This window comes from Rattus norvegicus, chromosome 2 (genome assembly GCF_021556685.1).
Source record: "Rattus norvegicus strain SHRSP/BbbUtx chromosome 2, alternate assembly SHRSP_T2T, whole genome shotgun sequence".
NCBI lineage: Eukaryota > Metazoa > Chordata > Mammalia > Rodentia > Muridae > Rattus > Rattus norvegicus.
Window position 1 is genome coordinate 184,644,104 of NC_141535.1, and position 26,197 is coordinate 184,670,300.

General features: G+C 49.2%; 1 protein-coding gene and 2 long non-coding RNA genes across 10 annotated transcripts; 1 reads left to right on the forward strand and 2 right to left on the reverse strand.

Annotated features, from left to right (window-relative positions):
- Positions 1–184: 184 nt before the first annotated feature.
- Zfp687 (zinc finger protein 687) lies at positions 185–9,363 on the reverse strand. 5 transcript variants are annotated; one of them, XM_087613647.1, is made up of 10 exons: positions 8,521–8,657; positions 4,698–5,698; positions 3,570–4,090; positions 3,240–3,418; positions 2,722–2,898; positions 2,426–2,588; positions 1,943–2,272; positions 1,742–1,854; positions 1,430–1,571; positions 185–1,320 (listed from the first exon to the last, which is right to left on the reverse strand). In XM_087613647.1, exons 3-10 carry the CDS (start codon positions 4,014–4,016, stop codon positions 829–831), a joined length of 2,043 nt encoding a protein of 680 aa, XP_087469773.1. In that variant the 5' UTR covers positions 4,017–4,090; positions 4,698–5,698; positions 8,521–8,657; the 3' UTR covers positions 185–828.
- On the forward strand, positions 7,952–25,555 carry LOC147996412 (uncharacterized). Of its 4 annotated transcripts, none has more exons than XR_015676534.1 (5): positions 7,952–9,468; positions 20,894–21,022; positions 22,168–22,300; positions 24,752–24,844; positions 25,244–25,555. It is a non-coding gene; the product is annotated as an uncharacterized LOC147996412 (long non-coding RNA). The 4 variants fall into 4 exon arrangements; XR_015676535.1 differs by having other exon boundaries at positions 7,952–8,390; XR_015676533.1 differs by lacking the exon at positions 22,168–22,300.
- Positions 21,068–26,196, reverse strand: LOC147996413 (uncharacterized). Its single transcript, XR_015676537.1, has 2 exons — positions 25,941–26,196; positions 21,068–22,517 (listed from the first exon to the last, which is right to left on the reverse strand). It is a non-coding gene; the product is annotated as an uncharacterized LOC147996413 (long non-coding RNA).
- Between the last annotated feature and the right edge of the window lies 1 nt (position 26,197).

The following is a 26,197-nucleotide window of genomic DNA, read 5'->3' on the forward strand; positions in this document are numbered from 1 at the left end:
GGTGAGAGTGCTTGGAAGGGGTTAAGTCCAGCATACAAAAGGCACAAACACACAAGATGAAGGAAGACTGCTCTTTCCATCTGTCTGTCAGTGCTGCCTCTTCCCTGAGAAAGCTTCCCCAGTTCTGACTCACCCCTCCCTATCAGGGCACATTATCCAACTCACATAAAAAGAAAAGCCTGAATGGGGATTAAACCACAAGCAGTTTTAATGGTCTGGTTTTCTCCCTCCTGTTTCTCCACTGTTAGTATTACTACTACAAGAATAAAGGATTCCTGAGAGCTGGTCCTCTCCTCTCCCTGGACCCCACTTGACAGGACTCATCCCCACCAATCCCACCCCCACCCCTAAATTTCTGGGGGAAAAGACAAATGGAAGGCACTGCAGGGATTGGGGTGGGGGCGTTAGTGCCAATGAGTGTTGGAGGAAGGGATACTAGGGCAGAACCCAGCCCAGAGGAAGAAATACTGGTCTGTGCCTGAAGAACTCTAGTAGAGGGGTAGAAACTAGACCCTGTACATCCTTCAGTCTGTCCCTGTGCCTGTCTAGCAAGCAGGCTTGCCAAGGTCCCATCCTCCCACACAGTTGCTGGGAGTCTGCAGCAGAAGCATTAGTGTTGGACTTAGAAAGGAAGGACCTACTTTACTTAAGTAGGACCTAGGGGCCAAACCCAAGAGGGAGGGGGGTGCAAGTCACTAGAATCCTCAAAAGCCTTTCCCTCAGGGATGGAGAGAGAAGTAAATATTAAAACTCCCAGCCCAGGGAGGTGACAGCAGCAGTGAAACCCAAGTCTCAGGGAAGAGGCCTGGTCAATCTGAAGCCTGGGACCTAGTTGTCCCCACTGCCTCCCTGCCGGGCCCTGATGAATGCCATGCCATGCGTGCGAAAATGGGTCTTGAGGTTCAGAGGGCTATCACAGCTCTTGCCACAGACCTTACAAGTCAGAGGGCCTCCAGAAGCAGGCAAAGGTGAGTCTCCACCCTCTGGGTCAGAGCGTAATGGAGGAGCCTCCTCTTCTCCATCTCCCAGTCCCAGGACACTGGCTTTACCCCCAGCCCGTCTCTTCTTGTGGCTAATGAACCGGTGGCGGCTCAACGAGCCAGGGGAAGCAAAGCACAAGCCACAGTCAAGGCACTGCTGAGTGCCACCATCCACCCTCAAGCCCACAAGGCTCTGTTCTGCTGAGCCACTGCTTCTATAGCGCAGAGGACCGTGGCCTCCTGACCCAGGGCCACCCCTCAGGGACTTGGCTGGTGGTGTTGTACTGTCAGGTTCCTCACTGCATGAGTCAGAAGACTGGCGGCGTTTCCGTCCTGGCCCCTAGAGAAAAGTGGAAGAAACCAGGCCTCACCATCACCCTGGTTTCCTGAGACCAACCAAGGTCACACTAGTTTCTCAATCCCATGACATAAGGAAGGCCTTTTCTTACCTGGGCTCTACCACCAGAGCCTCGAACCAGGGAGCCTCCTCGACCAGAAGACTGGGTCCCAAGAGGCAAGCCATGCCGGACCTGGACATGCTTCTCCAGGATCAGGCGACTGCTGAAGGTGCGCTTTCCCTCTGTACAATACCTAGCAGAGGTGAAGTGGGCAAGATGGCACCAAAGGCACAGGCAAAGGCCAAGACCCATAGCTCTTAAGAGAAGGCAGGCTGCCACAGCAGAGGGTGGCCTTGACCTTCAGATCCCTCAAGCAAGAGACAGGCGGCCAGGTATTCTCTGGGAGGAATGAGTAAGGGTTACCTGCATGGATAAACTCGCTTGATTCCCTCATGGTTGACCCTGACATGGCGCCTCAGGCTTGGGGCAGAGCAGAAGGAACGCTCACACAGGCGACAAGGGAACTTTTTCACTGACTAGAGCAAAGGGTGGAATTTTTGGGTCACTCAGGTGACCCCCAAGGCTGCCCTCCAGCCCCACCTCTCCCAGGTGAACCCAGCTCACCTTGCCGTGCTCCTTCTTCATGTGAGTCACATACTCATCCCGCTCAGGACACCAGGAGTGACAAACTCCACAAGTCCAGCCCCCAGGCCCCCCACCCCCACCTTTGATGCCTTTGTTTCCCAGTTCCCTTCGGGCTCTTTTAGCTGGGCGGGGAGGGTCAGGAGAGCTGGGCAGCTCTTCCTCAGAAGTGGAGGAAGATTCCTCAGTAGCAGGGGCCGCCTCAGCCTGAGACACAGCCAGCTCCTCTGGCTCAGTCTTGGGGGTCAAAAGGGCGCCTCCAGCCCCTTTTCCAGCTGCCTCTTCCCCTACACGTCCAGACTGATGAGTATTCTAGAAGACAAGGAAGATGGCTAGGTGGAGGAGAGCCTGCCTTTGCCAAAGTCCTCACTTCCCCCTTGCTCCCCACTGCCAGAGGGTTCTATGACCGAGTTCAAGTCAGCACCACTAGCTCAGCAGCCACGCCCGGGCCCTTTGCTCCTGTACCTTGAGATGTTCCAGCATGGTTCTTTTTTGGGCAAAAAGCAGAGGACAAGATGGGCACTTAAACACACTGACACGCTGGGGCAGTAAGTGCTGGTCAAAGTGTGAGGAGAGGAGGGGTTTGTGAGTGAAGACCGTATCGCACATGGCACACTTATAGATCAGCCTGTGGGGGCAGAGGGTCAGTATAAACATGAGGGATAGCAGAGCCCTTCTCTGCGCCCAACCCTCCAGTCCACCAACCCACCACCTCTTCCCAGCCCACCTCGCCACCATGCTCCCTCCTCCCCAGGTCTCACTTGGCTTGTTGGGTAAGGAAGCTTGGATGCTGGGAGTAGAGGTGGGCGTGGGCGCTGGGTGCAGACTTGAAGGCCATGGGGCAGATGGGGCACTTGTGGAAAACTTCGCAGTGTGATGCCTGTATGTGGGACTTGATGGAGTTCACACCCCCAAACACCACTGCACAGCTGGGGCACCTTGGAGAAGAAGTGGGGGTTACTACAGTGAGGTAGGGGCATCTCCAGCACCCCTCTTGTTCCTGAAGACAAGGTGAATTTCAAAAGGAAATCAACAAAGGAGCATGAGCAAGGCAGAGAAAGGAAGGAGGCTCAGTCCCCAAGAGAGGTCTGAGAAGCAGGGCTGGAATTCCACCAGGGACCCAGCTCGCCACTGCACCCATACTACATGACTTGATGGCAGGGTATAGGGTGTATCAACACAATAGGAAAAATGATGGCTCTCCTTGAGAAGCCAGTTTATAAGGTTGCTGCTAACAACCAGATCCTAAAGTTCTAATGAGGAACTGAGGGTCAGGCACCTGTATCCTACACGGCGAGAGAAATGCAGACAGGCCTCTCGAAGATGGGTCTGAAAATTAGCTTGTAGGAAGTTGCCCCCACACTCAGGACAGACATGGGGGGGTCGGTTCTTATGTGTGCGCTGGTGGGCACTGAAGCTGCAGCGATTGGGGAGCATCATGGGGCAGGACGGACACACCTATCAAGAGGTTAAAAAAGGTTAACTGATGACGGGGTGCCCTGTATCCCATCCCTTTGTTTAAGTAAGTTCCCAGAACCTTCCTGGATTTTTACCTCCATAGAATCTGGCTGTCCCTTCCCCCAGAGAAGGGAAACGAGAACCAACTCACATTGCTGGTAGACCCAAGCGCAGGAGGGCCCAGCTGCTGGAAGTGGGCTGCCATGCCAGCCTTGTCGCGGCACTGCTCCTTGCACTCCAGACAGCGAAAGCACGTGTAAACAGAGGCAGCAGGGGGGGCAGGGGGCTCTGTTGGGAGTGGCAGCACAGGAGCTTCAGTGGCAACTGTAGTGATGGTAGAGGAAGTGACAGCCCCCTCCCCCTTGCCCAAAACAGGCAAGGCCAGAGGTCCAGGAACAGGTGGGACAGCCACAGGCAGCAGGGGTGTGATGTCTGGCTGCCCCACCATCTGGTCAAGGGCTACAGGCCTCATGACCAAATGTGAGCACTGCATGACAAGCCCCTTGTCTTTGTGCTCACGGGCATGCAGGAGTAGGCTACACTTGTTGAAGAAAACCAGGCGACGGGCACAGTGGTTACAGGTGACCTCTATACGCATGCTTCTGCGATCATAGTGCCGAGCCAGGCTCTTCTCCAGTGAGAAGGCATCTCCACACTCAAGGCAGCGGTAGCCTGTTGGAGGCAGGGCCAGACCAGCCTCAGCTGGTGGACTCAGGTTTGGTCTATAAGCAGGCAGCAGATTCTTGCTGTTGAGAATCTTGTTGAAGGCCTCTACCAGGCTGGACTGGGTTCGAGAGATCACCGAGCCACCGGCTGTGCCTGGCCCGGTAGCAGACTTAGAAGGCTGTACCATCACCACAGAGGCACCGTTCACCTTCTGCCCCCCAAGGGTAAACCCTGTCCGCACCTCAGCCTTGGGCAGAGTTTGGGGCACCAAACCTAACACATTCTTAGTCATAGTCTTAGGGCTGGTGGCATTCCCCCCTGGTAGAACCACAGCTTTGCGGGCCACACTAGCTGCCATGAGCATAGCAGTGCTAGCATTCTGGATGGTAGCCACAGGCAACACTGTACCTTTCAGCCTTGTGCCATCACCCAACTGGACACTCACCACCTTAGGACCCTCGGGGGTTGGAGTTACAGGGGACAGTTTGAGGAAGCTAGCTTCAGCCAGGAAGGCCCCCTCAGCCAAAGGGGCAGGAGGATCAGGTTCTGAGGGAACCCGGGTTACAGTTCTTGTGATATTCCCGCAGGATGTTTTAATGGTCTTGATCCGCACCTTGAGGGGCCTAGAAGAGCTGGAGGAGGTAGGGGAGTCATTGCTGTCCTCATCTGCAGCCTCAGCTCCACTAGAGGGGCTCTGGGGACTTCTTGGGGGAGACTTGTCCACTGTTCCCTCATCTTCTTCCTTCAGGGGTTTACAGCTGGGTGCCTTTACAGGAGAAGCAGGAGGGCTCTGGTGTCCTGGAGACTGCTTAAAGGACACCCCAGCCACCTGTGGGGGTGAGACACTGGCAGGGACGCCTGCTGCCTCAGGGCTGGAGCCGGAGTTTCTCTGGGTTAGGCCCTGGGAATGGTGAGGGCTGCAGCTTTCCTGTTTCAAGGCCCCTTGAGGCAAGAGAGAAGTAGGAGGCAGCAGGGTTGAGCCATTTTCTGGGGCCAGTTCAAAAGGAGTGGAGAAAGGAGGTGGGGCCATGTCACCATCCCGAGGTAGGGATGGTTCAGGAGGTAGGGGATCTGTGTGGTCTCCTGGTTCAGACCCAAAATGAGCAAAGAGGTCCAAGCATGTCTTGCCTTCCCCAGCTTTTTCTTCCCAGGCATCCCCACTGGCAGGTGCAGAAGAATGGGGGGTTTCTGAGAGGGATGGCTCAGGACCCCCGAATCCATTTTGCATGAGACAAGACCCCACAGGTCCTTCCTTAGTTACATCCCCAGCCTTGGTCTCTTCCTCTGAATTCCCAGTCAGGGTCTCAGACTGCTCTGGACACACTGTGTTCTTCACAATGACGCTGACTGTAGAAGTATCCGGGGGTTGTGGGAGGCCATGATCAGAGGCCTCAGCTGCACTCTCAGGGTCATTCTCAGTGGCTGTCGCTGCTTCTCTGTCTTTAGAATCACCTCCTACACTGGATTCTGGTTTCCCCTGGCCTCCTGGTCCCTCATTTTCTTCTGGCCCAGAGTGAATGGCTTCATTTGCATCAATGTCAGGGATGTCAAAAGCAGCAAGGAGGTCATCAAAATCAGGGGTTTTCATGTCCCCCATAGTGACAGGTCCCAGACCTAATGAAAACAGTAAAAGTGAGGGAAGGTCAGGATCCCCAATACCTAGACCCTGAACCTCACTTCTCGATATAATATAGAGATATTTACCCCTCAGACTCAGTACATCTCCATTATGTGTGAGTCCTGGAGAACTGCTTGACGGATTCAGTGTGCCAAACCCTAAAACCAGGTTAGTGGGAAGACACTAGGTACTGCCAGAGTCGAAGCCCAGAGAAAACTAGAAAGAGATTCTTAGAAATACAAAGAAAAGAAGAGAAGTTGAAAGTTCTCAGAGATCATCTCTGCACAGAACCAATTAATCCACAGGAATATCAAGGAGGATGGCAGACATAATGCTCTAGGTTTCAGGCCTTGAGTCAGCATGGGATCAGTATTATTGAATACATGGAATATGAATTGGGGTCCACAGAGATCTGAAAGGCCATTTACACACAGAGCAGTGATTATGGTTAAAACTTAAATTACTCTGCCTTTAGCTTTATCACTGCTGTTCAAGCAAGTTACACTGCCTTACTTTTGCTGTCTCAAAGAGTGGACAAGTAACCCATTCATCAAAGTCCTACAAACATAAAATTGTATGTGTGAGTGTCAAAGCCAGAATACAATTTATTAATGCAGTTGGGCCAAATTAGGACATGCGAGATCAAGCAGGAGCTGGCTGCACTGGGAAGAAATATGTACTGGCTGCCTAAGGCTAGGGTCAGAGCTGAGTCAGAGGTCGTCTAAAGCCGTATCTGAAAGATCGGGAGCTCCTCCTGGCACCCAGAGCCCTAGCATGGTCATCAAGGAGAAACAGATAAGGCAGAAAGAATAAGACACAGAAGGGGGGGGGGGGGCACGCATAGTCACAAGGGCCCAGCTAAGTCCTCCTGTCACAAACACCTGCTGCTTGCACACCTTCCCCAGAGTGTCTTCCCTCCTCCCTCCTCTACCTTGCTCTCTCAGGGTTAAGACTCTAGGGTACAAGCTGATCCAACATAGCTACCACACTGGGGGGAGCTCCTCCTTCCCACTGTCCTTTCTGCTCTGAGCTCCTCACCGTCTACCCTCTAACTCAAATTCTACCTTCTTGGGTAACAGTAGCCCCTTAACCTGGCCCAGGGAGGATTGGGGGAGGGGTAGTCCCACAAGATTTATGTGTCACTAAAGCAACAAGGATGCCAGCTTAGAGACTCTAGGAGACCCAAGCTCTATCCTCTATTTGTTCTCAACCATAAGTAATTCTGTATCTAGGAAGACTCAACAAAGAAGGGACAATTTCGCTCCACTTTACACATTCCCTGCCCAGGATGCAAGCCATTTCCCAGAGCCAATTCTCTCACCTCTTTCCAGCCTTCAGACTGTAACTAGAGATAGTCCCAGCAGGTGGTGGCTGGCATTGCACGGACCAAGGTGGGGGTGGGGGGCAAGAGTACCAACTAGAGGAAGAAAGGGTAGTCCTCCTTGTACATTACCCCTCTACTTAATTCTGCACATTCTGGGTTTGAACAAAACCCTTAGTTTTAACCCAGATGAATCGATAGGTCCCTCTTCAATTCGGCTCTCCCAGGTTGGGAGACCTGGGCTACCTTCCCACTAAAGCTCCCAGCAGGGTGGGTCGGTGGAGTACAAACCAATGGGGACTAAGAAAACACCTGCGAACCTACCTCTCCCAACTACCTCCCTCTGGCGTGCAAGTGACTTGGAGGTCATCCGATAGCCACCTGGAGCAGACAGTGGGCCAAGCACAGAGGCTTAAGGCCAATGAAGATCCTCCACTCAGCCGCCAGGCCTCTGGTGCTGCCATCTCCCTACTCCCTACCCACTTTCCTCCTCTCTCTGTTCTCCAAAAGCAAAAAGAAGGGGCTTAATAGGAAGAGGGTGAACAGACACCGGTCGGGTGGGGGCTGCACTGCCCTTTGCCCAAGGCCTACAGCGCAGATCAAAACGAGGGGGCCAGAGCACGGCCGGGGCGATTAGGCTGCGGCCAAGCTGGGCAACGGGCGGCATTTAAGTCCCTGCCATCTGCCAGGGACTGGCGCGGAAAGTAAGTCCGGGGTTTCGGGTAGGGGACGAGAAGTACATTAAAAAACTAAAAGGTAAACTGAGGCGAGTGGTGCTTCTTTCACTTTCACAGGTTAAGAACTCAAAGCAGGGCCTCGGCTAGGCCAGGCCCTTAGGATCTGCGGCGCTGCACACCGGGGGCCAGGACTCCCCGGCAGTGGGGAGTGGCGCGAGGGGAGTGGAGACACAAGAGGGGGCGGTCCCTCCGTGATTCTAAGCTCTGTAGCCAGGTCAGTCCCGACTCGAACCTGGTCCCCTTCATCTCTGCGCGCCTCGCAGCTTGCCCCGGCTCCGACCCCACAAGCTCTCTCCAAACCCGAGGATTGCGAGGCGCGCACCAGGCTCGAGACGCCAGCTTGAGTCCTGCCCGGGCCCCGACGCTGACCAGCACCCGGTCGGGATGCAGGCTCCTCTCCGGCTGGGCCCAATTCCCCCGCCCCCACCGCCCAGCACGGACACCATTTTAGGTCGCGACATCCAGCAGCCTTGAGTCCCCCGGCCGCACTCCGACTGCCTCTCAGTCTAGAAGCGCCAGGACTTAGGGGTCCAGGAACCCCCTCCCACGTTACCGGGCTAGGGGCAGTGCTTCCAGCAAACTGGAGTTCCCAGCGCTTGTCCTCGAAGAAGAAGGCAGCGACCCCGCCAGGCAAGCAGCCGCCCCGGGGGGCGGCGGCACGGAGAAGGGGGTAGTTGACCAAGTGGGGGAGGGGCAGGGGTATTTACCCGCCCCCCTGGGGGCGGAGCCAGGGGCGGGTATTTGCCGCGAGCATGCTTACTTGTTCCGATCCTAGTGCGGGCCGAGACCCTACGGCCTCCCCCAGTTCCAGCCGCCACCGCCGCTGCCGCCGCCGCCGCCCTCCCCGCGGCCGCCGCTACTTCCTGCTTCTCTCCGCTTCGGCCTCCCCTCTCCCTCAGCTCCCTCCGCGCTCCTAGTCCGAGCTGCCCGCTTTCATACTCGCCATTGGCTAATAGACCCGTCATTCAACCGTGAGCCCCACCCTGCCCTGTACGGGGTTGGCCCTCCACACCCCGCTCGGAACTGGCCCCTCATAGTCTTCTCACCGCGATTGGACGAAGGGCCTGGGCCCTGTGGAGAAGCCTCTCCCCATTGGCTGCTCCGGAGTCCACCTGCCCTGTCTGCGCAGTCCGAAAGCCATTGGCCGCCGCCGCTGTCGCTTAGCAAGAAGTCAGCCTTAGTCTCCGCTTTGGGTTGCGAGGGGTGACTAGCTCAGAAGCGTGGCCGTTCTCTCTATTGGTCGCTCGAAGCTGGACACTGCATCACGTATGCAAACTTAGGAACTCTAGCTGTATGGCGACGCGTCTAGGGGAACCTCGTCGGCTCCGTGTGGAACCTGGGTGTTTTAAGTGTTCATGCCGTCTCCTCAGGCTAAGCCGCGATCGCTAGGATGCGGTGCTGGGGTCACAAAATGGGGTGCCACCCCCAAACATTACGTCATCGGGGTGACCATTGCCTCGCGTTCCTCGCACAGTCTAAATTGCTTTATAATCCGGATGGATGCGGTTCTGGCGTCCGCCTGCTTCTGGGCGCACGCACCACGCACAGCCCCTCCCTCTGCGGGAAAGCCGGACAGACTTTGGGATTCGGTGTAAAAGAAACCGGAACCACCGAGACCTGAGACCTGGGACACGCTGCGACCGGAAGTGGGGGAGGTGACGTTGGGAAGTGCTGGCGTGGCCTGAGCCACAACCAAGAAGAGCATAAGGTAGTATGCCGATAGGCCTCTTACGCGAGAGAAGGAGGGAGCCCAGACCTATTTCCCATTTAAGCGAACTCTTTCTCCGCCCCCGACACGAGCTGGCTTTACTGTTCCTGTTGAGCTTTCCCGCGCTTTGCCGCTCCGCCCCTTGGAGGCGGGGAAAGGGGCGGAGTCGCAAGGGAGAGGAATTGCCTTGACGCTCTCCCACCTGCTCGCTCCCGTTTTTTTGGTTTGTTTTTTTTGTTGTTGTTTTGTTTTTTGTAGGATCCATCTGCAAGCCCAGTGTGCCACCTGGCGCGCACTCTATCCCGGCCGCATGATGCCGCTGCCCACCGCGACCGCAGCCGTTTCAAATGACAAGGGTTTTTTAAATTTGTGTTTTATTTTCACTTTTGCAATGTTGGGGATGAAACCTAGTGCTTCACCAAGTCCAAGCAAGAAACCCAACCAACATAGCGACTTGGCGAGTTTTTTTTGTTTTGGCGATACTGATTATTGACCGTTGGGAGTCGCACATGCTAGGCAGGTGCACTCGTAACACTGAAGCTATACTATACCCTCTCACTTTTTGGGACAGGGTTTCCACTAAGTTGTCCTGACTGCCTAGTAACTGAGCTACACTGCTTTGCCACCATGCCCAGGTTTTGGTAAAGCTTTTAAAATAAAGGTCTGTTACCTGCCGTTGGGTGCCCATAGCATTTGGACCCAAAAAGCTCAGGCTATGGATAGGAGGAATCTTGGATCCAGCACATTCCACATGATGAAATCAGGCAAATCATTCTACCTCCCTGAACCTATTGTCTCATGAATAAAATGGTAACTATAATATCCACCTGCCAAGATTATTTTTGTGAGCATGAAAAAGCTTAGAAGGCAGAGAGCTATTTATAAAGGGACAGCAAACTGGATGAATGCAGTCCTACCTCCGCCTCACCTGCCATCTTTCTCTCAGGTGCTGCAGCTCACAGCACTCTCCTTTCTCTGAATAACTGAGAGTTCTTCACTGGAGAGCTGAGAACGTGGCTCCATTGGGAGATTATATTTCACAAACTTGGGTTGGTGCCTTATGCTCATAATCCCAGCACTTGGAAGGTGGAGGCAGGAGTGCCAAGTTCAAAGCTAGTCTTGGCTCGATAGGGAATCTGATTTCCACTTCAAATACATGAGACTCAACCCAACAAGGGGGAAAACCCTACGGGTGCATTCCATTCCCACATCGTCCTCTGTCCTCTGGGTCTTTCTATAGGTTTAATAATTCCTGTTCATATGTTACCTTATTTAATCCTTACAACTCTAGAGGAAGGTATTACTATGGTCATTTTATACAGAAGGAAACAAGCATTTACAGGCTAGATTAACTGATTTACATGAAGTCAGAAGCAGTGATGTTAAAATTTTGAGAATCCAAAAGAATAAGGGGTGAATTACAGACTTCCCTTGCAAGAGAATTCTGAATAGAAATTTGTTTTTCAATTAGATGTACTAGTCATTTGTTTAAGAAATAGTTTTCAAACTAGGTGTAGTGGTAGAAATCTTGTAATCCTAACACCTGGGAGGTGGAGGCAGAAGGAGCAAGAGTTCAAGGCCAGTCTCAGGTACATAGCAAGTTCCAGATTGTATTAATTACTTTTCTATTGCTGTGGTAAAACACCAGGACTGTGGCAACTTACAGAGGGTGTATTTGGGCTTACAGTTCCAGTGAATATTATGCCTTCGAGTGGCAGGCAGAGAGGACAGGAGCAGAAGCTGAGAGCTCTCATCTTGAACTGCAAGCAGAAAGCACAGAGGGAGCTGGGAACGGTTCAAAGGCTGCCCTGGTGACATCCATCATCTAGCAAGAACACACCTCCTGAGCCTCCCAAACATCTCCATCAATTGGGGATCAAATATTCAAGTGCCTGGGGCTGGGGGACAATTCATCAAACCACCACACAGAGCAGCCTGTGCATATGAGACCCCATGACCAAATGAGGGGAGGGTGAAGAAAAATATTTTAATTCAGCTAACATTTCTTAAGCACCATGTGTGAGTTAAGCAGTATTTTGGGCTGGAGAGATGGTTCAGTAGTTAAGAGCACTGGCTGCTTTTACAGAGGACCAAGTTCAGTTCCCAGCACCATGGAGGAGCTCACAACCATCTGTAACTCTAATCCTAGGGACTCTGACAAGCTCTGGCTTCCATACGCACTGTACATGTGGTACATAAATACCATGTAGGCAAAACATACATAAACATAAGAGAACACAGAGCCCCTGGTATGACCTGGACATTCTTACAAATCTGAGGTCTCATCTTGCAAAGGCCAAGACAAGCAGGCCTGGCCAGCCTGGCCAGCACAGTGAGATGCTGTCACTAAAACCAAAAGTAAAAGATAAAGCTTATTAGAAACACTTGCCAGGAGAGGAAGGGAGAGCTATAAAGCAGTGAACATGCATGACGTCCCTTTACATGCATATTACCATAAATAATGGAAAAGAACCAACCTGAAAAGTTTACCAACTACTGTTCCAACTACACAAGGCAAAGCCACAGAGGCAGTGGTTGCCAAGGGCACACTTAGGTGGAGGAAAGGATGACTAGATAGTGCACAGGGGGATTTTGTGGCATTGACACTTTTGTATGACTCCTTAATAATAGACATGTGACATTGTGCACTTGTCAAAATCCATAGATTGAACACAAAAAATGAAGTTTAAAATGAATTAACTCTAGTTAATAATGATAATGCATTGATGTGTGGGGCTGGAGAGATGCCTCAGCAGTTAAGAGCACTTGGCTGGGGTTGGGGATTTAGCTCAGTGGTAGAGCGCTTGCCTAGCAAGAGCAAGACCCTGGGTTCGGTCCCCAGCTCCGAAAAAAAGAAAAAAGAAAAAAAAAAAAAAAAAGAGCACTTGGCTGATCTTCCAGAGGACCTGGGTTCAATTCCCAGCCACCACATGGCACCTTACAAGTGTCTATAACTCCAGTTCCAGGGGATCTGACACCCTCACACAGACCAAGCAAAGCACCAATGCACATAAAATAAATAAGTAATAATAATAATAATAATAATAATAATAATAATAATAATAACGATGGGGGTTGGGGATTTAGCTCAGTGGTAGAGCGCTTGCCTAGCAAGCGCAAGGCCCTGGGTTCGGTCCCCAGCTCTGAAAAGAAAGAAAAGAAAAAAAAATAATAACGATGCATCAATATGATTGATCAGTAGAAAGTAAGGTGCCATGATTCAAGGTAATAAGGTAAATTGATGAGGAATATATGGGTACGGTGTGTATTTTTGCCCAATTTTTCTGCAAACCTAAATATCGTTTAAGTGAAGTATATTAAACAAGATTTTAGCCCAACAGTGGTGGCACACACCTTTATTCCCAGCACTCAGGAGGCAGAGACAGGCAAGTCTCTAAATTCAAACCAGCCTGGTCTACAGACTGAGTTACAGGAAGGCTAGGGCCTACACAGGGAAACCCTGTCTCGAAAAGGGGGAAAAATTCAAAGCCAGGGATGTTTTTAAATTCAAAAACAAAATTTCAAAGCAAGGCAGGACAAGGGGAAGTGTGCGAGGGCTGTAGCTGCACACAGGGTAGATGAGGGAGGCTTCTCTGATAAGATTGCAGTTAAGTGGTCCCAGAAGAGCTGACTGATTTTTCAGCTATCTGGGTCAAGAACACTCCAGGGAGGAGTGTAAAAGGTTCTCACATGGAAGAGTGAGACAGAGGGGTTAGCGAGTCAGGTCATGGGGTGATCTGAGGCTGTTTAAAAGGTCTCTCATGCCTACCAGATGTGGTGGTGCACATCTCTAATCCCAGCACTCGGAGACAGGCAGATCTCTGAGTGCAGGGCAGCCTGGTCTACAGAGTGAATTCCAAGATAACCAGAGCTACACAGAAAAAAACTCAAAAAAGGTGGGGGGTGGGGGGGGGGGAGATGGATGTGGCAGCACATGCCTGTAAGCCTAGCACTGGGAAGGCTGAGGCCAAAAGATCACAAGTTTTAGTCCATCTTGGGCTATATAACGAGATACTGTCTCTAAATTTGAAAAAACAGCTGGAGAGATGAATCTGCTGTTAAGGTCACTTGCTGCTTTTGTAGAGGACCCAGGTTTGATTCCCAGCACCTACATAGGAGTTTACAACTGATTATAACTCCAGTTTTCCAAGTGATCCAGCACCCTATTCTGCCTTCCTCTTACACCACACACATAGTATGCACACATACATGATAAATTTTTAAAGAGAGTCTCACAGAGACAGGTTGATCTGGGACTGTAGCTCAGTAGCGAAGCTTTCCTAACAGGTATAAGACCCTAGCCTCAACTCCCTACACCACAGGAAGGAACCAAAGCAGAGAATAGTCACAGGTTCCTGTATCCCGATGCATGGAGTAGGCTGCAGGAGGATCAGAAGTGAAAGACCTTGTCTCAGAAGATAAAGGCAGTCATGAAAAGGCTCTAGGGTATGTGAAGATTGGAAGGAGGAAACATCCAGGGGAATTCCAAACTTCCATGGAGGCCAAAAGCAAGGAGGGAACGAACCAAGAGAATTCTGAAACCTTAAAACCAAATTTCCTTTTCCTAGGAGGGAAGGAGAGTGATAGATACACTCACAGGTTCCACTCACATTAATAGGGGAGAACTGACCTTGTGGATTAAAGGAAATAGAGCTTATCAATAATCTTGATGTACATATGGTACATTGACAGGCAAAAGCTTATATAGAATGAGTTTGTAAGAATGGAGAAGAGGGGGGTTGGGGATTTAGCTCAGTGGTAGAGCGCTTGCCTAGGAAGCGCAAGGCCCTGGGTTCAGTCCCCAGCTCCGAAAAAAAGAACCAAAAAAAAAAAAAAAAAAAAAAAAAGAATGGAGAAGAGGGCTGGAGAGGTTAAGAGCACTGACTGCTCTTCCAGAGGTCCTGAGTTCAAATCCCAGCAACCACATGGTGGCTCACAGCCATCTGTAATGAGATCCGATGCCCTCTTCTGGTGTGTCTGAAGACAGCTACAATGTGCTCATATACATACAATAAATAAATCTTAAAAAAAAAAAAAAAGAATGAGAAGAGATGCCAGTGTGGTAGTGTAACCCTTTAATCCCACCTAGCATTTGTGAGGCAGAACCAGGCTACTTTACACAATGAGTTCCAGGACAGTCAGCCAAGGCCACATAATGAGACCCTGTCAGATCTGATGGATCCCACAAGGTGGCAGGAGATAATCAACTGAGAGTTCTCTGACCACATTGCTCTGTGGGACACATGGGTGCTTACACACACACACACACACACACACACACACACACACACACACACTTTTTTAAGAATGGAGGAGGGAAAAAGCAAATGAACATTGACTAGTCAAAGGAGAGAGTGGGTACCCATAAGAGCAATGAGGAAGCAGCTTTGGAGGGGATGGGATTGTTTGCAGTGCTGGATTTTTAAAAAGTTGTTTATGGGTACTGTGTATAAAAGTGCCCTCCTAGGTCAGATGAGAGTGTTGGATTCCACAGAGATGGAGTTACAGTGGGCAATGGATGCTGGGAACCAAACTCAGGCCCTCTGGGAAAGCAGTAAGCAATGCCAACTGATGCGCAAGCTCCCCAGCACCAGAAGGAAAAGTTGTTATTTTGTTTGTTTAATTGATTTCATATGTTTATATATGGGTGTTTTGCCTTGAATGATCTACTTGTACTGCATGCCTGTGCTACGTGTGCCAACTGGAGGCCAGGGGAAGGCGTATATCCCCTGGACTGGAGTTACAGATGGTTATGGGCCACAGAGTGCTAGGAATAAAATCCAGGTCCTTCGGGAGAGCAGCAGTGCTCTTAACTGCTGAGTCATCTCTCCAGCCCCTAGTTTGGGTGTGTGTGTGTGTGTGTGTGTGTGTGTGTGTGTGTGTGTGTGTGTGTTTGCTTGTTTGAGGCACGGTCTCTCTCTATGAAGCCCAAACTGGCCTTGAACTTGTGATCCTTCCTGTCTCTACCTCCCAAAGGCAAAAATTGTAGACAGATGTGCATTACCATACCTGGGAGAAAGGGACTTTTAAGATGAAAAAAATGAACTGGGATTGTAACTCACTTGGTAGGTAGAATGCTTGCCTAGAATTCATGAAGCCATGGGTCTCAGCCTCAGAACACGCTAAAACCTGGCATGGTGGTTCAAGTATATAAACTCAGTTCTTCAAAGGTGTAGAAAAGAGGAGTAGAAGATAGTCATGCGGGGTTGGGGATTTAGCTCAGCGGTAGAGCGCTTGCCTAGCGAGCGCAAGGCCCTGGGTTCGGTCCCCAGCTCCGGAAAAAAAAGAAAAAAAAAAAAAAAAGAAGATAGTCATGCTCAGTTACACAGGAAATCTGAGGCCGTCTATCTACATCAGGCTCTATTTCAAAACCCAATAAAATAGTAGTGTTAATAGAGTATGTTGTTAGTACACTACAGGCAGAAATCCTGTAGAGAGCAGACTGCGATTACAGAAAGAAGATGATTTGGATTTCTTGTTGGTTTGGTTTGGTTTTGAAATTTTTCTAGACAGGGTTTCTCCATGTAGCTGTACTGTTTTATAGATCAGGCTGGCCTCAAACTCACAGCAATCCACCTGCCTCATCTCCCCAGTGCTGAGATCAATGGCATGCACCACCACCGCCTGGCTCAGAAAGATGATTATTAAAAAGTCCTGGAAAAGCCAGGTGTAGTGGCAAATGCCTTTAATCCTAGCACTTGGGCGGCAGAGACATAGATCTCTGTGAGTTTAAGATCAGAGTGGGCTGCAGAGTGAGTTCTAGGTCAGCTAGGGCTACATAGAGAGACCTTGTATCAAAAACAAAAGAAAAGATCCTGTCCTTTAAAAAAAAAAAATGGGGAAAAAGTGAAGACTGGGTGTGGTTCACAAATACAGCCTCCTTAAGGGCAGGAGCTGTGTGTGCACAGTAACAGGAGTGCAGTAAGAAAGCTTGCTTAGGGGCTAGAGAGATGACTCAGTGGTTAAGAGCAGCAATTGTTCTTCCAGAGGTCCTGAGTTCAATTCCCAGCAACCACATGGTGGCTCACAACCATCAGTAATGGGATCTGATGCCCTCTTCTGGTATGTCTGAAGATAGCTACACTGTACTTATATTTAATAAATAAATAAATCATTAAGAAAACCCTTACATTAATGGCCAGAGAGATGGTTCAGCAATAAAGTGGCCTTTTTAAAGATTGATTTATTCATACATATGAGTGCTCTATTTGCATGTGTGCCTGCATGACAGATGAAGACATCAGATCCCATTATAGGTGGATGCAAGCCACCATGCGGATGCTGGGATTTGAACTCAGGACCTCTGGAAGAGCAGTCAGTGCTCTTAAACACTGAGCCATCTCTCCAGCCTGTGTCTGACTTCTTTAGTGTACATAAAATAAAATGTTTTCAAAGTTCATCAAAGAAGCTCAAAGCTTCTTTGGATTTTGTTTTTATGGGGGGCAGAGTAGAGGGACGAGGTTGGTTTGATTTGGTTTGGTGGTTTTTTATTTTGTTTTGTTGAGACAGTCTCACTATAACCTAGAACTCAGTATGTAGACTTCAAACTTACAGAGATCTACCTGCTTCTGCCTCCCACTTGGAGGCACCACCACACCTGGCCACATGTTATTTTGTTATTATTTTCTTAATTTTCAAGACAGGAGCTCACTGTGTATCTTAGACAGGATTCAACTTGAGACTTTCCTACCGTAGCTGGGTGCTGGGATCACAGGCTGGCGCCATGTCCCATGTGAAGTCAGAAAGGTCTTTCGTTTCTCTAGGACTTGGTTATCTTCCCATGTTTATGTTTATGAGCTACTATGAATTAATGTTCACATAATTAGAGACCAAAGTGCATCTCCACCATTTGCTGACGGAAGCATCCTTCACCCTCTGACTTGCAATGGAGTGACACTAAGCTTTTCTTGGTTTTGTTTTAAACAAAGCCCAGTGTGTCCTCAAACTTGCTATGTAGCCATGGATGTCCTTGAATTTCCTGATTCTTCTGTTTCTACCTCCTCGGTGCTGAAATTACCGGCAGGTAGGGTGCTGGGATCCATCCCAAGACTTTGTTTATGCTAGGCAAGCAATCTGCCAACAGACTGCATGTGCAGCACAGTTCTCTGCCCCGAATCAACCAGGTAGCTACAGAGTCATCCCCTCGTAGCTTCCAGCCTCTAATTCACTTCAAAGAGATCAACCTTCTCCGTGCTCAGAGCACCCTCTCCTCCTGCACTTCCAATAACTTTGTAAGCTCGCTCGTGCTTGCTCTCTCTCTCTCTCTCTCTCTCTCTCTCTCTCTCTCTCTCTCTCTCTCTCTCTCTCTCTCTGTCTCTTTCTTTGAAACAGGATCTGTGTAGACCAGACTATCCTCAAACTAATAGAGATCCACCTGCCACTGCCTCCTGTGTGTGATTAAAGACCAGTCCCAGGGCACCTGGCCTGTTAGCTCTAAATTTGGTAAATTTTTTTCTCCCTAAAATACCTGGATTGGTTTTGTTTCTTAAACTGAATGCTGACCAGTAAGTTATTGTTGCTGTAAAATTATAAAAAAATAAATGTTGTCTTTTACCCTGAATTTGATCCAGCACCGTAGTGCCCCAAAATATCCGGTAGATAGCTTCATCCCAGTCATCAAAGTGTCTCACCTGCTCTGCTCCATCCCATATCACACTGCTGATGGCTTCTCTCTGAGCCTGGCAACAATCTCTCTATCCATCTAGTTCCCAAGGCAGGCAGCCACTATGCCAGAAATATACGTCCCAATTTCATGGCAGGCTGGCATGTCCAGCCACCACACACTCTCTTGAACTTAAATCGCCACATGAAAGAACACACAACACAATAACCTCTGATCCAATTGATAAGATATAATTGCCCACCTAGACATACAAAGCCTGTACACACCCATCCCTTAAGAACATTCCTAACAACCTGTAAATGTGCAGAGAGGAATCTTAACATCAGCCTCCATGTTCTCTCCACTGCTGCTTCTCCTCACACTAAAACTTTCCCCCCACCAATCCTTCCTTCTCGTGTACCTGCCTTCACCTGCCTAATAATATCATCCCACATGGGAAAGTAAGCCACCAAGAGGCTGGAGATGGTGCAGTTGGTTAGGGCACTTGATGTTCTTGCAGAGAATCCAGGTTCAGTTCTCCGTACCCACACAGAGGCTTACAGCTGGATATAACTCCAGTTGTAGGAGATCTGGCACTGTCTTCAGTCCTCCACAGGCAACAGCATCCATCATGGTGCACATACATGCAACTCATATACATACATTCATGCATACAAGAATAAATAAAAGGGTTGGGGATTTAGCTTAGTGGTAGAGCGCTTGCCTAGAAAGCGCAAGGCCCTGGGTTCGGTCCCCAGCTCCGAAAAAAAAAAAAGAAAAAAAAAGAACCAATAAATAAATAAATAAATAAATCTTCAAAAAAAAGAATAAATAAATCTTTTTTTTTTCTTTTTTCTTTTTTCTTTTTTTTTTTTTCGGAGCTGGGGACCGAACCCAGGGCCTTGCGCTTGCTAGGCAAGCACTCCACCACTGAGCTAAATCCCCAACCCCTAAATAAATCTTTTAAAACAAGTCTCACCACACTCATGTTCAGGAAAAGTCTTCAGAAACAGGAAGTTTCATGAGCCGGACTAGTGCCTGTGGCCTTAAATAGGTGGGAGCCTGAGGCAGATCACTCAATCCTAGGAGTTCAGGGCCAGCCTGGACAACAAAGCAACACACACACACACACACACACACACACACACACACACACACACACACACACACCATCTGGAAAGGAAGGGTGGGGAAAAGAGGAGGGAAGGGAAGTTCTCCGATCCCCGACCCCAGCACTGTCAGTCCACACCATGCACATGCAGTCACTATCTTTGCCTAATAACACTGCATGCGCACCTTAGCTAAGTCCTCCACCTGCGCACCTGTGCTACCTGGAAACGCTTCAGAGGCTTCTAAGGCCCTGGGACAAGAAAAAAAATCTCAGTTTCTTGCCAAACACTCTCATTTCTGAAGCTAAGTCTTACAGGATACCACCACTAAACCAAATGCAGAAACCAAGGAGCCGTCTTCCTCATTCCTTGCTCTCATCCAAGGCCCTGAGATTGCTCCCTGAAATGACCAGGAAACTGGATGCTTCTTGGGTATTACGGTATGGCTAAGTAACTTAGATTTATGCAAATCTATCCCATGAGCCCGGGATCCCAATCCTTCCCTCAGTCCTGCCTGCCTTGTCCGTAAAACTAATCAAAGTTGGACACTCAGTGTTCTTCCTCTCCAGTTCCTACACACTCCTCTCAGGCTCGCTGCTTTATGAGCTCCAAACCCACCACTGCCTGCATCCTGTGCCACAAACGCTTGATGTCTTGCTCCACAATTCCGCCTGCCTGGGAATACATCTTTAAAGTCATAGCTCCTTGGATATACCGCTGTGGCTACCCTACCCGGCACTGTTATTTGTATTTGGCCTTTGGTTTTCTCCTACTGGACCAAACACTCCTTTCTTTTTTTTTTTTTTTTTTCCGGAGCTGGGGACCAAACCCAGGGCCTTGCGCTTCCTAGGTAAGCGCTCTACCACTGAGCTAAATCCCCAGCCCCACACTCCTTTCTTTTTAATTGGGGTTTTAAATGTATTTTAAAGTTGATGCTGCATTATTTCTCCATTTCTTAGAGAAAAATCCAAATTTAAGTTATCAGGGACAATTTTTCTTAATACTGTTTAGAGGCTGGAGAGATGGCTCAGTGGTTAAGAGCACTGGCTGTTCTTCCAGAGGACCCAGGTTCAATTCCCAGCACCCGCATGGAGGCTCACAACCATCTGTAGCTCCAGTGTTAGGGGTCCAATCCTGCCTCTGACCTCTGAAGATACAAATTACTTACATGGAGCACAGGCAAACATCTATACATATAAAAATTTTAAGAGAATCAGGTAAGAGAAAGGGAGAAAGAAAGGAGAAGTAAAAAAGGGAAACAAGGAAGGCTAAGGGATGAGGTCACTGGGGGACATTGGTCTCTGTGACGCCTATGGCAGCACCGCTAGGGTTGAGAATGAGAAAACAAGCCAGGCCTGGTGACTCACACCTGTCATCTCAGCACGATAACGTCCAGCCTGCGCTACATACTGAGAACCTGTCTCTCTTCGTTTGCTTAAGACAGTGTTTCACTTTGGAATCCAGGCTGGCCTAGAACTGTCTAGGTCAGACTGGTCGGGAAATCATCCTCCCACAGCCTCTGAAGTACTGAGATTTTAGATGTGCGATACTATATAAACAGCTAAGAAGTAATTTGAAAATTTATAATTACATTGGAGGTGGTGGTGGCGGTGGTGGTGGTGGTGGTATGTGGTGTGTACACGTAGTGGGAGGGAGAGGTGTCATCCTCCTATGGAAGTCTAAAACAACTTATAGGAGTTGTTTCTTCTGGCAGGTCATCCTGGGGGTTGAACTCAGGCCACCAGGCCTGGCTGCAGGTGGTTTTACCCAATGGGCCATCTCACTGAATGGTAAACATATCACCCAGCTCTCTCAGCTTCAGCCTTCAATTTTACTTCCTAGAGTAAGTACCCTGTGGGTGGGACCACTAACATTTTTCCCAGCCCACAGTTCTGGTTAGTAATGTAAAGGTCCTCCACCAGGTGTGGTGGCCGCACACATCTAATCCCAACATTCCAGAAACCGAGACTGATGGATCTCTGAGTTTGCAGCCAGTCTGGCTCAGGCAGGGAAGTCCAGGCCAGCTAGCCTGGTGAGTGAGGCCTTGTCCAACAGAGCAAAGGGGGCTTATTCTTTTCTCCTATTCTTTTGTTTTTCAAGATAGTGTTTCTGTGTGTAGCCCTGGCTGGCCTGGAACTCACAGAGATTTGTCTCTGCCTCCCAAGTGCTGGGATCAAAGGCATGTGCGTGACTCGGGACCTCCTCTTAAGGGCTTTGGGAGTGGCATGTGATTGGGAGAGTTCAGCTGGGAGCTGCACAGCTCTGCTTCACTGGCCCCACCCCTGCCATTCCACTGCAGCAGTGTGGCAGTGTTCATTTCCTTTGGTTGGTTTGGTTTTTGTTTTTCAGGACAGGGTTTCTCTGTGTAGTCCTGGCTGTTCTAGAACTCACTCTGTAGACCAAGCTGGCCTCACATTCAGAGATTCACCCACTTCTACCTCCAAGTCCTGGGATTAAAGGTGTACACTACTATTCTCCCCAAGCGTTTATTTTTCCTAAGATTAATCCTAGAGTTCCTCTCACCATCCTATGGATGGGTGCAGCAGACACAGGAACAGGTGCATGGCACAGCTGTGCTGACTCCCATGCTGCTTGCACAGCCATCTGGCCAGTCCTCACTTCCTGCTGTCTTGGATCAGGAAGCTTCCTTTCACCCTCCTTGCTGCTGCCATATCATCTCACAGCACCAGCTTCTTCCTGTCAGCTGATCTTTCACTTTTGTACTCACTTCACATCCGGATCACTGCACCCCTCCTCCCAGTCCCCGGGGATCACTCTATTTTCACACACATTACACTATTCATTTCTCCTTTCCAACTGACCCTCCCCCACTTCACTCTCATGTGTTTTCTCTCTCATTTAGGTGTATGTCGCACCTCAGTGAATTTCATCAGGGTTGCTTACAGGAGCATTGAGTACAGTTATTTATAGGAAGATAGCACCTCACCAGTGATTACATTACTAAAGAAAATGTCTCCCTAATCCCAGCTAACAGAAAAGGATGAATACGGGGCTTTGTGAGCTCCTTGCCCTGACTTCATGAAGTCTTTGGACTGTGAAACCCTGCTTCATTATCCTGACCTGATGTCTCTGCGAGTTCAAGGCCAGGCTAGTCTACAGAGTAAGTTCCAGGACAGCCAAGGCTACACAGTGAAACCATTTCAAAAAACCAGAAAAAAATATATGCATATATAATATATATAATTAGAAAATATATCCTGGATTACTATAATGTGTTTCCCATTATAATCATTTCCTTATAAACATTCTACAGAGTTTGTTCCCTCAAGATAGGAGGTTACGGGGTTGGGGATTTAGCTCAGTGGTAGAGTGCTTGCCTAGGAAGCGCAAGGCCCTGGGTTCAATTCCCAGCTCCGAAAAAAAAGAACCCCCCCCAAAAAAAAAAAAAGATAGGAGGTTACGTCTCTTTCATAGCGCCTAGGTACATAAAAAGGGTTACTTCTAGGATTTCAAGAGGCAGAAGACTCATGCGCGTGGAAGGTTAAAACAGAGTTCAGGGCCAGCCTGAGCTACAGAGACCCAATCTCAATCCAGCTATAATATGACTAAACTTAGGAGAGAATTAATCGTTGCAGGGCAGAGTGTTGAAATGACTCAGCTGGTAAAGGCACCTGCCATCAAGTACAACATCCTCAGTTTGTTTCCTGGGACCCACGTGGTAGGAGAGAACCAACATTCATAAATTACTACTGAGCTCCACATTTGCACCACTGCCCTGAGAGTGTACATTCATACACACACGCGCGCGCGCGCACACACACACACACGCGCGCGCGCACACACACACGCACGCACGCACACACAAATATACAAAAAGGTCAGTTCCTTTTAGATTATGAGTCTCATGTATGATAACAAAGATGATGACTCCAAAACTTGCAGTGAACTTGAAGCTGGTTTTATAGCTTAATCTGCATTTTCTCAGAGGTCCTCCCTTAATAAGCACTTTATATTATATGGAAAGAAACTCATTAATCCAGCACTTGTTAGAGGCACAGGCAATATCTCTTTAAGCTGAAGGCCAGCCTGTTCTGTACAAATGTGAAGCAGTGGCTAGGTAGGGCTGGAGACACAGCTTGCACTAGGTGCTCTCACAGCTCAGCACTAGATCTCTCACAGCTCAGTACTAGATGCTCTCACAGCTCAGTACTAGGTGCTCTCACAGCTCAGTACTAGATGCTCTCACAGCTCAGCACTAGATGCTCTCACAGCTCAGTACCAGATCTCTCACAGCTCAGTACTAGATGCTCTCACAGCTCAGCACTAGATCTCTCACAGCTCAGTATTAGTTGCTCTCACAGCTCAGCACTAGATCTCTCACAGCTCGCACTAGGTGCTCTCACAGCTCAGTACTAGATGCTCTCACAGCTCACACTAGGTGCTCTCACAGCTCAGCACTAGAGGCTCTAGCAGAGGAGTCGGGTTGCTGAAATGCTTGTCACAGAAGCTTGAGTTTGACCCCTAACACCCATGTAAAAGCAAGATAGGGCACTGTGCCTGTAATCCCAGCACTGGGGAGACAAAGAGATCTCTGCGGATACTGACCAGCCAGTCTATACAAACTGGCAAGGTCCAGATCCTACGAGATACAGTCATCTCAAAAATTAAGGGGAAAAGGGATTGAGGAAGATACCAGGCCCACCCTTGGGTGTGTGGATGTGAACATGTACACAAACATACACACAAAGCAATGAAACGGTTCTGAAATATGGGATTCTAACAGTCTAATACTTAGTGTAATAGCAGATATACTATAATACATGAGTAAGAAAACTGGTTCACAAGAAGGGGGCTGACAGAGGGTAGAAGATAGCCGGCAGCTTAAGAACACTCACTGCCTTTGCAGAGAACCTGGGTTTGACTACATGCAGTGCCAGTTCTAGAGAGTCTGATGCCTTCTTTGAACTCTATGGCATCAGGCAAGCAAATGGTGCACTTACCAGTGGGTCACACACTTACACATACAACTTCAAAAAAACACTTTGGGCTGCAGAGATGGCTAAGTGGTTAAGAACACTGACTGCTCCCCCCCCCCCCCCCCCCCCGGAGCTGGGGATGGAACCCAGGGCCTTGCGCTTCCTAGGCAAGCGCTCTACCACTGAGCTAAATCCCCAATCCCAGGCTGCTGTTTTTGGAGTTGAGAAAGGCTCACATAAAGTCAGGCTTAGTGGCCTGTGTCTTCAATCCCAGCACTTGAGATCCAGAGGCAGGCAGATCTCTGTGAATTTGGTCCACATAGTGAGTTCCAGAGCTACACAGCGAGACCATGGGGAAGGGGGCTGCTGCAGAGATGGCTTAGCCATTCAAGGATAGGCTCATAAACAAAAATGTAAGAGAAAGCACACATAAATGCTGAGCACAAAAACGGCTTACAGTCCTTGCTCTTGTGAGGCTATGGCAAGACTGTCCTGAGTTTTATATATAGCTCAGCTTGGGCTAGACTGCAAACGTCTGAGGAAAAGCCGGCGAGGAAAGTAAAACTAGCTTGCCCCCATGTACAGGGTGTCAGAACTCCTAAGCACCCTCATGTGTTTGTTTCATTTTACTTTAGGGCAAATACAGGTTCCAGGTACCAGTCACCGCTTCATTGGACAAAGGAAACCACGTGTGGCACTGCTGCAGTCACAGTACTGGGGAGGCTGAGGTAGGAGAATCGTCACTAGTTTGAGACCAACCTGGGGTACACAGACCATGTCAGACCATGTCTCAAAAATTCAAGAGAAAGTTACATGAATTCTGCATTCTGTCCATAACTCACCTGAGAAGCTACCTTGGAATTTGGTACTCTGTGAAGGCACACCATTTTTTGTGTCTTCATAATTTGAAACTAGGTCTACATAATAATGGTCCTTGGTGTCCTAGGCCACTCCAAAAACCAGGCTATAAGCTGCTCAGGTCCCCGCCCCCCAGAGCTGGGGACCGAACCCAGGGTCTTGCGCTTGCTAGGCAAGCGCTCTACCACTGAGCTAAATCCCCAACCCCTTGCTCAGGTCTTAAATGTGTCTCTGCCTGCCTACACACACCCATCTTTTTTTTTTTCCAGAGAACTCAGGTGTCCCTCAGGAACCTGCTTTGAGGTCACATGGCACATGGCATTTACAGTGGAGGCCAGGGGTAAGTCTGGCGTCCCCTCTACAGCTTTATGTGAACTGAAGGATCAAATCATTAGATCATGAGAGGCTAGAAAGACCGCTCAGCAGTTAAGGAGCAGTGGCTGCTCTTCCAGAGGACCTAGGTTTGAGTCTCATCACCAACATGGCAGCTCACAGCCATCTGACTCCAGTTCCTGGGGAACCAATACCGTCTTCTGGCTCTGTGGACGCCAGACGTGCACGAAAACAGACACACGCAGGCATGCCCTATATAAAAACTTTCCGCTTTAAATTTTCCAAGGCAGGGTTTCTCTGTATAACCCTGGCTGTACTGGAACTCGCTTTGTAGACCAGGCTGGCCTCAAACTCAGAGATCCACCTGCCTCTGCCTCCCAAGTGCTGGACACCTAGCACATAAAACCTTCAGAAAAAAATTCTTAGGGAGTTTTCATGGCAAGTGCCTTTTCCCACTGAGCCATCTTGCCAGATCCTTCATAATTCTCTCGTGAACCAGCATGGTAGTCCATACCTTACTCCCAGCAACAGGGAGGCAGAGAATAATGGGTCTCTGTGAGTTTGAGGTCAATTAGTATACTTAATAATTATAGATCAGGGGGTGGGGATTTAGCTCAGTGGTAGAGTGCTTGCCTAGCAAGCGCAAGGCCCTGGATTCAGTCCCCAGTTCCGAAAAAAAGAAAAAAAAATAATTATAGACCAGACTAGGCTACATACATCTCAAAATACACACACACACACACACACACTCACACACGCAGTCTTTTAAGTCAGACATGCACTGTTCACTTGTCCTTAGACTGTGATCCTGCTGCAGTCCTCGATTCGCCTCAATGGTCCTCAGCAAAGCCCAAGGATGTCAGGGATGGAGAAGAGGGGAAGAGGTCATC